At 37.9% G+C, this 13,868-nt stretch overlaps 1 protein-coding gene across 1 annotated transcript; it reads left to right on the plus strand.

Moving 5' to 3' along the window:
• The first annotated feature begins 317 nt into the window (after nucleotides 1–317).
• On the plus strand, nucleotides 318–11,305 carry ATP6V1E1 (ATPase, H+ transporting, lysosomal 31kDa, V1 subunit E1). Its single transcript, XM_009583421.1, has 9 exons — nucleotides 318–380; nucleotides 3,006–3,071; nucleotides 4,626–4,735; nucleotides 5,221–5,287; nucleotides 7,133–7,222; nucleotides 8,571–8,639; nucleotides 9,043–9,137; nucleotides 10,015–10,102; nucleotides 10,693–11,305. The coding sequence occupies exons 1-9, from the start codon at nucleotides 318–320 to the stop codon at nucleotides 10,753–10,755; spliced, it is 711 nt and encodes a 236-aa protein (XP_009581716.1). The 3' UTR covers nucleotides 10,756–11,305.
• The last annotated feature ends 2,563 nt before the right edge of the window (nucleotides 11,306–13,868 follow it).

The raw sequence follows: 13,868 nt of genomic DNA on the forward strand, positions 1-13,868 counted from the left end.
AGATAAATACATTGCCCTAGATAAGTACTGTCTTTTTAGATGTTGCTCTCTGAGGACTTTTCATCTCTTTTTTTCTTATAGCTATACTACATCTAATTAGCTGTAACTTAGCGTTTGGGTAGGCTATTCATCATTCTCGAATGCCTTTTTCACTTTTATATCCTAAGCAGAGTGGTGCAACCTGGGCTTCTCTTGCAATGGAAACTTACAACCCTGAAGTCTAACTGTGGACACTTCCTCCTGAGGCAGGACACTTTGTCCTTATTGACAGTAAACACTGCCCTTGCCTAAAAAAGCTGCTTTGATCTGGGTTGAAAATGGCGTGCCGTATTAAAGACTGCACGGATCCAGTCAGTGCTGGTCCGTGGAGTTTCCTACAGGTGATGAGCAGATCAGCCTAGTTCCCCTTGTCCTTTGCATCATAAATGCTTCGTGTCTCACTTTCTCATTCAGTAAACATAGTGTCTTGGCAAGGAAGCATCACATTGAAAGTAAAATCAGTAGGTTGCCTTTCTGCAAAAGGGGAATTGTAACATTACATTCTCTTGCCTTTTATCCGCAAAGCTTGTTTGTTTTTTCCTGCCTCTTCCATGAAGATAATAAAAATAAAGCTGACATTGGGGTGGTCTTGCTCAGCCACCATGGACCTGAACTTCAAAAGTTAGTTCAGGATCTGTTGATATACTAAACATGTAATGCTAATAGCATTTCACATCTGCAACTTGCCTGTCATTGTTTCACACTCGTGAGCCTAGGGTGATCCTGTTGATTGGAAAAGAGAATGCTGCTGATGGCATGACAGTTCTGCATGTGTATAAATCCGGTATGAACTTGCCAGCTGGTTCTCTGAACTCTTAACTACTTGCCATGGTGCTTTCAATAATTTTCACTTTGAAAATCATCTCTAATTAAGAATTTTTCCCATTGATAGACTTGCTTGCTTTATTTTGTGAAAGGTGTTTAATAGATTGTTCCATCTAATCTGGCTAGTCGCTTCTAGCTAAAGCCAGTCTAACACCTAGAACTTCCCATGGAAAGGATAATCATGCTACTACTGATGGGAAAAACCCTCTCTTTCTTTCTATAGGAAATACTACTATGCTGAAGTTATTAACTTCATTTAAAATTAATCTCTCATTTAAAAATACATTTTTTTTCAGTGTTATTAAAACTAATCCTATTTATAGATGTGAAAGTCTCATTTAGGATCTCTTTTTCATTTCTATGAAAAGCAAAAAGGGATTTCAGTGCAACAGATTTTGAAGGAAATAACACTGTTCAATCGTATCAGACTAGGGGAAATGGATGCCATATCAGCTTGCTTCCATCTTATTCTTCTTCGTTATGTAGAGAACGTTTCAGGAACCCTTGGAACTGTTAAAGTACTTTTCCAAAATTCAGAAACCAAACTAAACTGGAAGAAGTAGCTCAGTAATGTAAGGGTTGCTATACAAAAGTTCTTAGCCTCCTTCAACAATAGGCTATTCAGCAAAATTATTTCCTTATTTTATATGCCTTTCTTGTCCTTTCTGAAATGCGGTAGGTCTAAAGCTTGGTTTAACCACTCATCTAATCAGGTGAGCAGGGTAGGAAACTGACACTGTAGGTGGAAATGCACTTGGAAGTGTTGCAAACTGGAATTACAAGAAAAATTGCTGATCTGATTTTAAGGATGTAGATATTATAGTTCACTTCTTCCACTGCACGTGCTTAAAATCTTCCATGTGTCTGTTCGCTTCCGTTTTTTCATCTATATGGGCATAGTGCTGTTCTGCACGTTGGCTCAGTTTTCACATTGGCACCTTTCTTATGTCTTTAAAATATTTCATTTTAACATGAGATTATATAAATAGAATCTTTCATGTAAGTTTATTCAGACCGGATTGTCTGCAAAATGTGCCTCATCACTAAGTGCAAGCAAAAATTCAGTAGGTTTTTATGGTCCGCTCCACCTGCCCTTTGAAATGGCTATACCTATTCAAAGTTGCAGTTTGGTTGGGCATGAGTCCTTACAGTCTGCACCAAATGTGAACCTAAACTTAGGCTGGGTCACAGAAAGGCCTGTGATGAATAAGCAGAACTCAGTATAATTGCTTTCCTTGTCTTTAAGCTATTGGACTTGTGCTTTATCGTGTTTTGAGGTGATTTCAAAAAAGTTCTTCAAGTGGAATATATTAGTGCATACCAGGCTCTAAAGCAGCATCTGATATACGTGATGTGGTCTTGATCAACTAGCGCTGCTGTCTGTCTTCTTCCCCAGCTCTTCCAAACTAATATGCAACTACTTTATAAAGTCCTTTGACTTGAACCATATAGCAGCATTTTTTAATGACTTTGTAAGTGAGAATTTGTTACATTTTTTCAAGAAAAATTTCTCAGGTATATAAAGGATCTAAGGAACTTCTTTCTGGTTGTACAGATCTGACCAGAGTGGTCAGTAGCCTTTTGATTTGCTTCAGTGGTCCGTGAAGTAGTGTGGAAGGCCCAGGTTCATTCAAATGCCATCTATGCCTGATGTAGAGCAGGGAGGCTATGTTAATCTTCTATGTTTCATGTAAATGTCATAACAAACAAAAAACTTTAATTTTACTGTGTGAGGATTTTTTTTTTTTTTTTTTTTTTAAACTAATCCTGGCGGGGGGGGAAGTTGTTCTCGCTAGTGAAAAATGAAAATACCCAGCCTCACATTTATACAAATTTACTTTTGGGTTGGTGTTTTTTTTTTGTATAGTTGCATATCTAAACTACATTTGTCTAATGACAGCTAGTGAAACAGCATTATATAGAATTATTTGAAAAAATAAATTAATTTTCTTGTACTCTGTCTTAAGATGAACTGACTCTTTGACCTGTATGCTTAATTTAATTTCCTTGAAAAACAACATTATATGAATTAGTAAATGGATATGGAGGGGCCTACTGTACAAATGAGGAATAGATACATACTTTCTCTCATCAAAGTCCTTTCCAACAGAAAATACTTTCTTTTCTCTCTCTTGTTACAGATCAAGCATATGATGGCTTTCATTGAGCAGGAAGCCAATGAAAAGGCTGAAGAAATAGATGCAAAGGTAAAAATTGAAGTTCAATGTCAGTAAGCGCAAAAGGAAAACTGCATCTGACATCCTGTTTTGATAGTTACAGCCAGAGCAGCCCTAGAACACTTTTGTAAACTGCAGCTTACTTCACGTTTAGTTGTTACATAGCAAAAAACAATGCTACCAAATTAAGTTAATATTTGTTAGCTTTTGACAAATCAAAACAAGTCAGAGCTATTTTTCGGTCAGAGTTTTCTTAGTGGTTCTTAAATATAAATTTATTCATATGCAAGTTCACTCATTTTTTTTTTTTTAAGCAATCAGGAGAGCTCCGTGGTAATGTGAGTAGACTAGATTAAGTGGAACATCTTCCCCCACCTCCTATACATAACTTGACATCATTGAGGATTAAAGGGAGTTCTCTGCATAATTATGAATTCTGACAGGTTTGTCATAACAAGCTATTACCAGAAGGTTTAATTTTAATTTTTGCTTGACTTCCATAGCGTGTCAGGCAGAAACATTAGTAGTAAATTAAAGCAATAATGTTAGTAATCTTGCACAAGCATTCATACATGTACCAAAATGATAAAAGATGAAAGTTAAACTGGTTGAATTGTGTTAGCGAAAGTTTGTTTGTAAGCAGGTTCGTAACTGTATCTAAACCTGTGTAGCCACCTGCAGACTTAATTCTAGGTGTGATTTAGTAAGTATCCTGGGGAACTAAAAAATAAATTTATATTTAAGGCATGAGTTGAATTACTTGCAGAATTCTTCACTTAGGTTAAGCCACAAGAGAATGAGTTTAATATTAACCTGGTGATAGAATACAGATGTTTACTAAAGAAGGATTAATGGTGCCTTACAACCCTAACCATCTGCATTATACCAATACTGAAGTATCTTGTTGGTATTGGACTCACCATATGTATTACTAATAATATTTAATCTCCCTTAAACGTTTAGATCTACACAAATATTTAATCAGTACTAAAGCAGGTATTCCTGATGATCTGCAAACAGAAGTCAGAAGTTGAGATTGGATTCTCAGGTATAAATAGGAAAATTTGCCACGTGTTTTCACATGCTGCCTCGCTAGGCTTTATAAAAAAGTAATAGCTATACTGTCACTCTCCTTGTGTAAGAATTGCTTAAAGTAATGAAGTTTGGAGACACTGAGGGCTGGGTATCTTGTTTTAGGCGGAATCTCTTGTAGCCAGAAAAGAGGCCAATTCTACAAAAACAAATCAGACCTGAAGCTCAGATAAAATAAGTTTTGTTTAACAGTATATGATATATAAATTTGATAATTTTGTGCCTAAGGAATAAATACTGCAAGGAAACACATGTCAGTCAATTGATAAAATAAGTTGTATCATAGTTAGCAAGGTTCTAGTTCAGCAAAACACATCCTGAACTCCCTTTGACTTGAGTACTGGTTGAAATTTTTGTTTATATGGAACCATAAATTGCATCATCCTAGCTTATCTATGAATGTGCTCTGAAAGCATGGCTGTTTCATTTTCATTCTGGTTTTTTCAGCCCATGGAATCAATTTCCACTTCAGTTATTTAATTTTTACTATAGGCAGAAGAAGAATTCAACATTGAGAAGGGTCGCCTTGTTCAGACACAGAGGCTGAAAATCATGGAGTATTACGAAAAGAAGGAGAAACAAATTGAACAGCAAAAGAAAATGTAAGTTGCTTAGGTTAGGTGGCTGACTTCAGAGCCTGAACTCTCATTTTATTGCTAATTTTATACAGAACTGTTTTTTCCTGGCAAATAGGCAAATTGCAGCCAATATATGTAGTTTTAATTATGAGTTTCTGGTTTTTTCTGGGAAGAAGTTATCAAAGGTGAGCTACAATAGTATAACTGTTAGTAAGTGTGAAAGAATCTTTCATGTTTCTTTATGTAGTTAATGTCTAGAACTCTATCCTGGTCTCTTACTCTGGGACAAATGTTCATGTCAGGTTTAGTTTTGGTGGGTCTTTACGGAAGGACGGGGTTCTGCATTGTAATAATTTGTGCAAGTTCAGAAGCAGCTTCAAACAGGTGAACAGGCTTTGTTATTAAATGTTGTAGTATTGTTATCTTTAAGTGTGAAGTATGCAGTTAAATGTTGTAGTTCTTCTGACAAAGTCTGATGGATTGATTCAACTTTATCATGCAATTTGCAGTCAGATGTCCAACCTGATGAATCAGGCAAGACTGAAGGTCCTCAAGGCAAGGGATGACCTTATTGCAGTGAGTATCTCTGTAGTAAAGGCACGGAGGTTCTATTCCTACCGTCTGTTAGGAAATGGTTTTTAGCCATTCTCTAAAGAAAAATATGATTTGTGATTGAGTGACATTTGCTTCAACATACAAAAAGGACTTTCCCAGCTGCTCTGAAAAGTCACTAAGGATTTAGTCCAGCTTCAGTAGTCTGCTTTAGCTTATTTTCACAGTTTCTATTACCTGCTCTTTTAGGGAAATGCAGTTCTCTGCCAGGAACATTGCAGGCAGCAGTTTTATCTATCGTTTGGACAATAGCTTATTTCTTTAAAGAGCAGGAATTCTCTCTTGCACGGATGGTAGAACTTTGAAGTTCTGTTTGCCTGAAGCAACATTTATGCATTAAATCTGGCATAGCTTAAGCAAGTAGGCTTAAAACACCAGGAACTGGGTTTTTGTGTCTCCTTCAGTGGCCCCCAGTATGTGAAAACGTTTGCTTTTTGTTCTAGTAGGTGACCAGTCTGTGTGTTGGCGTATAGGGTGAGTGATGATTTATCAGAGCAGGCTACGTTTAGTCTTAGTTCAGGCTTACTATGTTTATCTTACGCCACGTGTAGTGTATTCTCGTTCTGCTCATTATACAGCTTGCAGGTTTTCTATGATCCCTTACCCCGTCTAAGAAACAGTTTGAGTGTTCATACTCTGCTAGATGGTGCTGTTGAGCTATTGGAAAAGCTGCAACACTTGTAGAAGTCAAAAATGAAGAATTGGGTAATGTTGCTGAAGTTGATGCTACCATGAAAAAGGGGAGTTAGCAGAAGAAAATCATGAGTTTGTTGATTCTTTTAAATCTAATTTCAAACTTTAGATTGTATTCACAGAGAGGAGGAAGGTGGGTGGCTAAAGAGCTAACTCTATTGTGATAGTCTCTGCTGGGTAATCTCTTCCTCATTTATCAGCTGACTCAACCTCATGCTTCTGAGTAATGCATAACACTCTTCCTCATTTTAAAACATTTAAAGTCACATGCTGCTAGGTCTTTTCTTCCCTTATCAGATCTTTGGCCTCTTTCATGAACAAGAGAGATGAGCAGTTCCAGAAATGCTATGTTACTCTAGGGTGGACAGTATAACTAGGTTTGACCGTGACGTTAAGTTGTGATAGTCTTATATCCTAGTACTGATTGTGTTAACATGCACTCTTCTTTTAAACGCTATGAGGCAGGACAGTAAAGAAAGGTTTATACCAAATCATACAATTTCTTTATCTGAAGTAATTATGATGGTTCAGTTCTAGGAACTGAGTTTGAATTGACTCAAATTTCTTAAAAATTCAATCTCATCTGATACTGATTTGCTGAAAAAGGATAATCAAAACCAACTACTTCAAATTTAAATAAGCTCTCACTTCTAAATTTTGATTTACATTTACTTAAAATTAAAAAATAGCTAACCTGAATATTGTTTGATAAAAAGATAGATTAGATTTCTTTGCTCGACCACAAAGCTGAACAAAATTAGTTATTTGGACAACTTTATTAGTTTACATTAGGCAATGATTTACAAAATATTTTAGTTTGTCTGAATTAATATTATAAATACTATCCTTTTACTACAGAGGCCTCCATTTTTCATGAAAAAGGAATTATTGTCAGGTTATAATGGGTTCAGATCAGGGCAGGGAGAAAGGAACTGTTTGGAAAGGATATTGTGCTGTGCACAGAGATGAAGGTCTAGCTTGGATGAACACCAGCTGGAGTGTACATTTACGTGTTGGCAGGGTGTGATAGCTATAATAGGAGTACAGAAAGTTGGTAGGCATGAAACCAAATGCCAAACAGATGGGCTCTGCTGATCTGATTTCTTCTGAATGTAGGATTTGCTGAATGAGGCCAAGCAGAGACTTGCCAAGGTGGTGAAGGACACTGCCAGGTACCAGACACTGCTGGACGGACTAGTCCTACAGGTAAATATTTAAATTGTAACAAATGGATGATCACAGCCCCATCCTCCTAGGTGTCTTTCTTCAAACATAACCCACTGGAGGTTCAGTTGTATTGGAGTCTAGATCAAATGTTGCTGGGTGATCTTTGAGTTTTAAACATCACTTCTGCCGTATCTTTCAATCTTGGATTCTGAACAGATAAGGCTGCAGCTTGTTTTGAGGTGTAAAACCTGGTATACCAAGCAGCAGTTCCATTATAAGAATAATTGCAGATGCGTGCACATACATTGTAACATGCAATTTAGGATGCACACTTTAAGTTTCTGTAGTAATTAGTTGGATCAAATGCCCTGTTCACAAAAGCTGTTTCTCCAAACCTGTGAGTCAATAGTTACCCGCTTTTAAAATCTTTTTGGCATTTGAGACTTATAAGTCCTGGCTTTGACAAATTTACTGTAGTGTGACATGCATTTGTGACAGACATACGAAGCAGAAATCAAAGCTTTGGTTAGCTAGAATACCATCCTCAAGCCCCAGAAATTAACTGCTAAAAATCCAATAAACATTGGCCAGGGTCAGTTGTGCAACCACTATTGCCACCTTCTGGTATGAATTGGTCCTTTTGCTATAAACTGTCACCGAAGCCAGCCATGAGCTCTCCTGTCCGCAGTTTGATGGCAGAGTTTTCTTAAAAGTGTTTTCTACCAGCTTGTGCTTCCAATTCAGTGTTGTTTCTTTGTCACACCTAGGTCTGGTATTGCTGTGCATCAAACAAACCTGTCTCACTCTTGCAAGCTGGCCACATCTGTCTTGGCTCATTACATTTGATCCAGTGAGGGATCTGTACTCATCAGTACTCACAGTTGGACTAGATGATTGTTGTAGGTCCCTTCCACCTGGAACTAAACCTATTCTGTTCTGTTCTATTCTCATGTATTACTAGAGGAACTGCAAGGCAGGAGTTATTAGAACAGGCATCTGAAACCACTGCATGTCTTCTCCAAGAGCTGCATAGGAGAATGTCAGCTTGGCTGCATGCTCAGTCTGCTTAGACAGCAATGATCCTTATGTATACGTGTACATTGTCTGGGCAACTCAATCCTATGATACATACGTTTAGTTGCGCTTGAGTTCCAAACTTGAAGCTAACAAAGAAACAGTACATAATCCATAGTTGTAGGCTCTTTCCCAGATATTGGTGCCGTCCTCTCAGAATGTCTGTATGAGGTAAACTTCCGAGCAAATCAGAGGCTAATATTGTCAGGTTTTGGTTTTCAAATCGATCAGCTCCTTTCCTTTCTTGGGGTTAAATAATTCTTAGACAATTAAAATGTTGACTTTCTGATACCATAATGGTTATCTTGTACAGGGATTCTACCAGCTGCTTGAGCCCAGAATAGTTGTTCGGTGCAGGAAACAGGATCTTCCTATGGTTAAGGTAAGATACCTAGAATAGTTTGACAGTATCCTGCTCATGAAGGCTGGGACCTGACTGCAAATATTTGCTGCTCAGATCTCATCTGTGTGACATGAAAACAAGCTTTGCTTGCTGCACTTCTGCTGTAGATATAATGCAAGAGAACAAGTATGCTTTTCAAGTTGGGGATCATCATTTGCTTGCTTGAATATTACCTACGAAACTTTAGACAGTGCTACAATATTAAGAATAATAATTGGTTTTGGCTCAAAAGCCAAACAGAAATACATTTGCTTAATTAAAAAAAAAAAAAAAAAAGAGGCCTCAATCCCTTCATTTTATTACTACAAATGATTGAGTGACCAAACCCAAGTGGTGTGCTAGCATTTGTCAAAGCTAATTGGAGGTTTATCTTGTATCCTAGACAGCTGTACAGAAGAGCATTCCCATCTACAAAAATGCCACAAAAAGGGATGTGGATGTTCACATTGACCAAGACAACTTCCTGCCAGAGGAAATGTAAGGAAAATGGGAATCTTTTATACAGAGCACTAACTTAACGCAACTTTTCAAGCCACAGCTCCTACTAGAACAGTCGCAGAAAATTATGTATGGAATATCCCCACAGTGCGTCTGCTGCTGTTCTAGTGGAATTTGGCACTTCTTTGTGTTAATCAAGCACAGACTCTGCAGTTTCCTCCAGACAAGCACTGTCTCAATCAAAAATGTTAATAGAAGTTTTGTGCAACCTCCAGCCTGATTCACAGTACTGAAGTAGAGAATAACTGTAGGTAGAAACTTAACTAACTATTGGTCTTTTAAAGAGAGAGAATATGGATGTAGCCATGCTTTCTGTCTCAAGATGAAGCAAATTGAGTCATCAGGTGCTGCAGGATAATCATTTGATGGGGTTTGTGTCTGCTATGTCTGCAAGGCTCTGTTTTCATAGAGTGTGATAAAGAACATGGCACAAAGCTGTATATTCTGATAGTCAGCGGCCTTTATGTATGGGCCAGCAAACAACACTTTTAGCACTCTTCCTCACATCCCAAAATCTGAACGCTGTCTGTTAATAATAAAATACAGAGTCTGGAGCTGTTTTGAAGTGACAAATTCCATAACTCCACTTGCATTTAGATCATGCTAATGAGGACTCTTGTAGGTGGCTGTGGTCTCTGATAACTCCAAAGATGCTTTGCACTGCTGCTTCACTGGATCACTTTGTGCTGATTCCTATTAAGACTTGTATCAAAAAAAGTTTGTTTTTTAAAAAATAAAAATCTTATCTTTGTATTTGACTTGCCTATAAGTGCTGATTTGGGGTAACCTCTCTGCCACATTGTGACTTTGAGATGTACCATGGATTTCACGGATTATTTTTTTTTCCCCTTTCTAGTGCTGGAGGTGTTGAAATCTATAACAGCGATGGTAAAATTAAGGTTTCCAATACCCTGGAAAGTCGGCTGGATCTTGTAGCCCAGCAGGTGAGTTTCTCTAACAGCCAAGGTGAACAAGATATAATTAACTAGTTTTGTCTTGTAATTAAATCCTAGTGTTTCCAATGTGTTAACTGTCACAATAATGTGTGGGATCAGATTTCAACGTGGATGGCAAGTAAGTTATTTTTGAATGGAAAGAAGCAAATTACCTATTGTTTATGCTTCTCTACAACAAATATGGCTTTTCCCAGAATGATGCCTTTTGAATTAAGCATGAGCATAAAATTCTAGAAATTATGGTACTGAAAGACTTGTTATGACTGCACTGCAGTCAAGATGCTGAAATGCTGAGGCTAACTTGAATTACTGAAGCTAGCTTGAGTACTAGAAACTTTGGCTGAGACCTATTATACCCTAGTGGAAAAAACTAACTCTGGCATCTCTTTCTTATGCTGCAGTATAGGCAATCCTTTATAGAATAGCTGGCAATGTGTGATTAGGTAAAGGCTTCAGAAAACTCAGATGAACTGACTTGATTTTGAAGCCTAGCCTAGCTATCACACAGTGCCTGCAATGAGGAGTGTACAGCAATTGTATTGCCCATTGCATATAACTGATGTAATCTTTCTCAACAGATGATGCCAGAAATCAGAGTGGCTCTCTTTGGTGCTAATGCCAACAGGAAGTTTTTGGACTAAACCTCTGTGAGAGAAGGTGGGATCTGTTCCACTGCCATACTGAAGGGGATGCAAAGGCATCTGCTAATTTAAAATCTGGAAATATAACATTACCTTGTCATCCAATCTCTGTTCTTCAATGGAATAATTTTGCATACCTGCTGTGCTTAGCCTCTCTACTTGTGGTTAGAATGTATTGCTTAAAGGATGTGAAGACATACATATTCATCCAGCAGTGACACTAGAAAATGGAGGCGTTTGGGCTCTTGGCTTTCCTTGCACTGTGTGGCTCTATAAAGACAAGTGGTCCATTTAGGATCACTCTCTTTGCTTTGGCCACATCTCTTTCAAGTTGTCTAATCTGTGAAGTAAATTACTATGCTGCCGATGGGAAGTCCCTTTTCAGTTAAGGTCTTCAGTGTTCTAGAGGGCATGCATTCCTTCCCAGGGTTAGTAGTTTAATTCATGTTACTTGGTCAGGCATTTTTCTGTTCTGTATATGTGATTTTTAAAAAAAAGCCTGAGCCTGTAAAACTGTATTTATTAAAATAAAAATGTGTGTGTGTATGGAGTTCTTTGTAGCTTCTCTCTGGGGGATTGGCAGCAACCTTTTAAGAGTGGGCTTGTATGTATAAGGACTTACTACTTGAGGGCTGTGTGTAATAACTGTTCTGTGAAGCTAGAATTCGAGTGCATCGAGTACTGTCAAGCTATTTACTTCAGTAATGTTGGATTGTAAGCAAGCCTTTTGAATAGGATTTTAGGATGAGCTTCATTCTTCGTAAAAAATGGGTCAGTAGTTTTGCTCCCTCAATCTTCTTTCATGAGAGAGAACTAGAGTAACACGACTGTGCTACTTAGATATAATAAATACAATCTATTTCCAGTTACAGGTTTGTTGCTTCTGTGCAAGGAGATCCAAACCATACTCCTTTAGTAATTGTGTTTCAGGACTTGGGGAACAACAGCTGACTCTGTTGCAACTATTCTCTCTATTGTTAGTAACTATTGAATTAAATAACAGTAACGTAACTATATTCATTACCTAATCTGTTAAGTTTTACTAATGCTTACTTCTCCTTTGGTTCTGCATTGATGACTAGTATTGTCTCCACCTTCTACGGTGTAGGACAGAAAAATTCTTGAGGTGACTTTCCACACTACAAGCCTCTGCCAGAATACCTGAATCTTCACCTAGTGCTCAATTCTGAAACTTGTTTCATGGAAAAAAGAAACTGCTCAAATGAATTACTGCTTGAATATGTTTTGAAATCATCTTTAAGTACTGCAGTGATTCAGGAATGGTAGGAATTTTACATTGTGCCGTGAAGAATACTTGCCAAGCTGCAGCAACGCTGCTTTATGCAGTGTTTTTAACCTGAGGCCCTTTCTTCTCAAGCTGAGGTGCATGCCCTCATGTAAAGTAAAGACTCTAAATGCTAGATAAGCCTTTCACTGCCTCATTTCTTTAAAGTGGAGATTGACTGCTAAGAAAATCCTGAATCCAAAGTTATTTCCTCTTGCAAAATAAGAATCTTTAGCAAGGTTGGTTTTTTGTTTTACCGCTCCTCGCTCTTGCATTTAGGTACCAGTTCTTGCTTTCCACATAGACGGTTATGGTATTTACTCTTTTAGTGCTTTGCTTTTCGAAACATGATTCTATGGCTGGGCAATAAGTGTATCTGAACTAAAGTACTACTCTTTGTAGATTTTGGATAACCGTTACAGCTTTCATCTTTGCAACTGTCAATGATCAAGCTTCCTGATTAAGCACTGGGCTCTGGTTTTGTGACACACCTGTAGCAAAGGAAAAGCCTTTACACAATGCATGCTGGACTGTGGTCTTTCTTAGTTCAAATATTACTTTTTGGAACAGATTTGTTTCAGTCCTTTCTGATGGTTTCGTCCAACTCATCAGTAGGCTATCTGCCAGTGCTTTGGAAATGCAGTTGAACTTATTTGAGTCCTTATTTTCTCTACAGCTAGGACTAGGAACAGAAACTCTAAATGTTGAAATAGAGTGCAGCATATGGAAATAAAATATTGAGGCGTGAGACAAGAGGAGGTTACTAGTCTTTGCGAGGTGACATGCACTATGAATATTTGCTCCAATGCTCAATAAAAAGACTTCAAACAGATTGTAAGATCATCTCTATAGAAGTGAACGGCCTAGATTTGGCCGTCATCATTTGAAAGTGCAGCTTTTATGTTGTCCTAGTGCTACTGCTTCCCTTGGAAAACTGATACAGGCAATGGTGTCATGCATGTAGGTAAAGTCACAGGCAGAATAAGCTAAAGGTCGGGACACAGAAGGGACAGGTGGTTCTGTTGTACATCACTCCGCAGTGATGGGCCATGTTAGAACATTATCTTCAGGTATGTTTTATTCAGTAAAAAAATTTGTATTAGAAGTTATCAAAACTTTCTCTGATACCAATAACATAAACATGCTCGGCTGTGACAAAAAGGGATTCTTTGTACAGGGTCTGATGGTATGCTTCTTTCATGAAGGTAGCAAGAGCTTTGCAAATCCAGATCTTGTATATTTTTGAAAAGCAAAATAACAACTCTCAACTGTGGAGCTCATAGTGGAAGATATTGGAGTTGCTCTTTACTATTTCCTTTCCTCTGTTAGTTTTGTATCTTCTATTTGTATCTTCCTATGCAGAAAAGAGGAAGGAATAACCACTGTCATAACTGCATACAAAAATTGGTGACCTCAAGAATGTTTTTAGTGATAGTCAGTCACTTGGACAGCAGTGACTCAAAGCGGGTCCTCAAGAAATTGTACGAACGCTTTCTGTATATTGCATCTGAAGTCTGAGACTAGTGGTTTAGTATCCCCTGCCGCACTGCAAGCTAACTGTACTTAACGCTTGCTCAGTTTATTAGCGGAATTGCAGACACTCTTAGCTTGAGCCATGTCAGCTGTGACAGGAACTTCCTCCTGCACCAGCAGCTCTCTGCAAGCGCGTTACAGGAAAGCACTGATTAATCTTAATACTGGGACAACTACATGAGAGAATTGAATTACAAAAATTGGTGTCTGCATTACCTGCAACATCCTTGTCCTTCATCCCCAGGTAATAGGGGCTGTTAACAAATTTGATTACCTTAGAGATGCGGAGAAAAAT

Source organism: Fulmarus glacialis, unplaced genomic scaffold, assembly GCF_000690835.1.
Source record: "Fulmarus glacialis isolate BGI_N327 unplaced genomic scaffold, ASM69083v1 scaffold35088, whole genome shotgun sequence".
Classification (NCBI taxonomy): Eukaryota; Metazoa; Chordata; class Aves; order Procellariiformes; family Procellariidae; genus Fulmarus; species Fulmarus glacialis.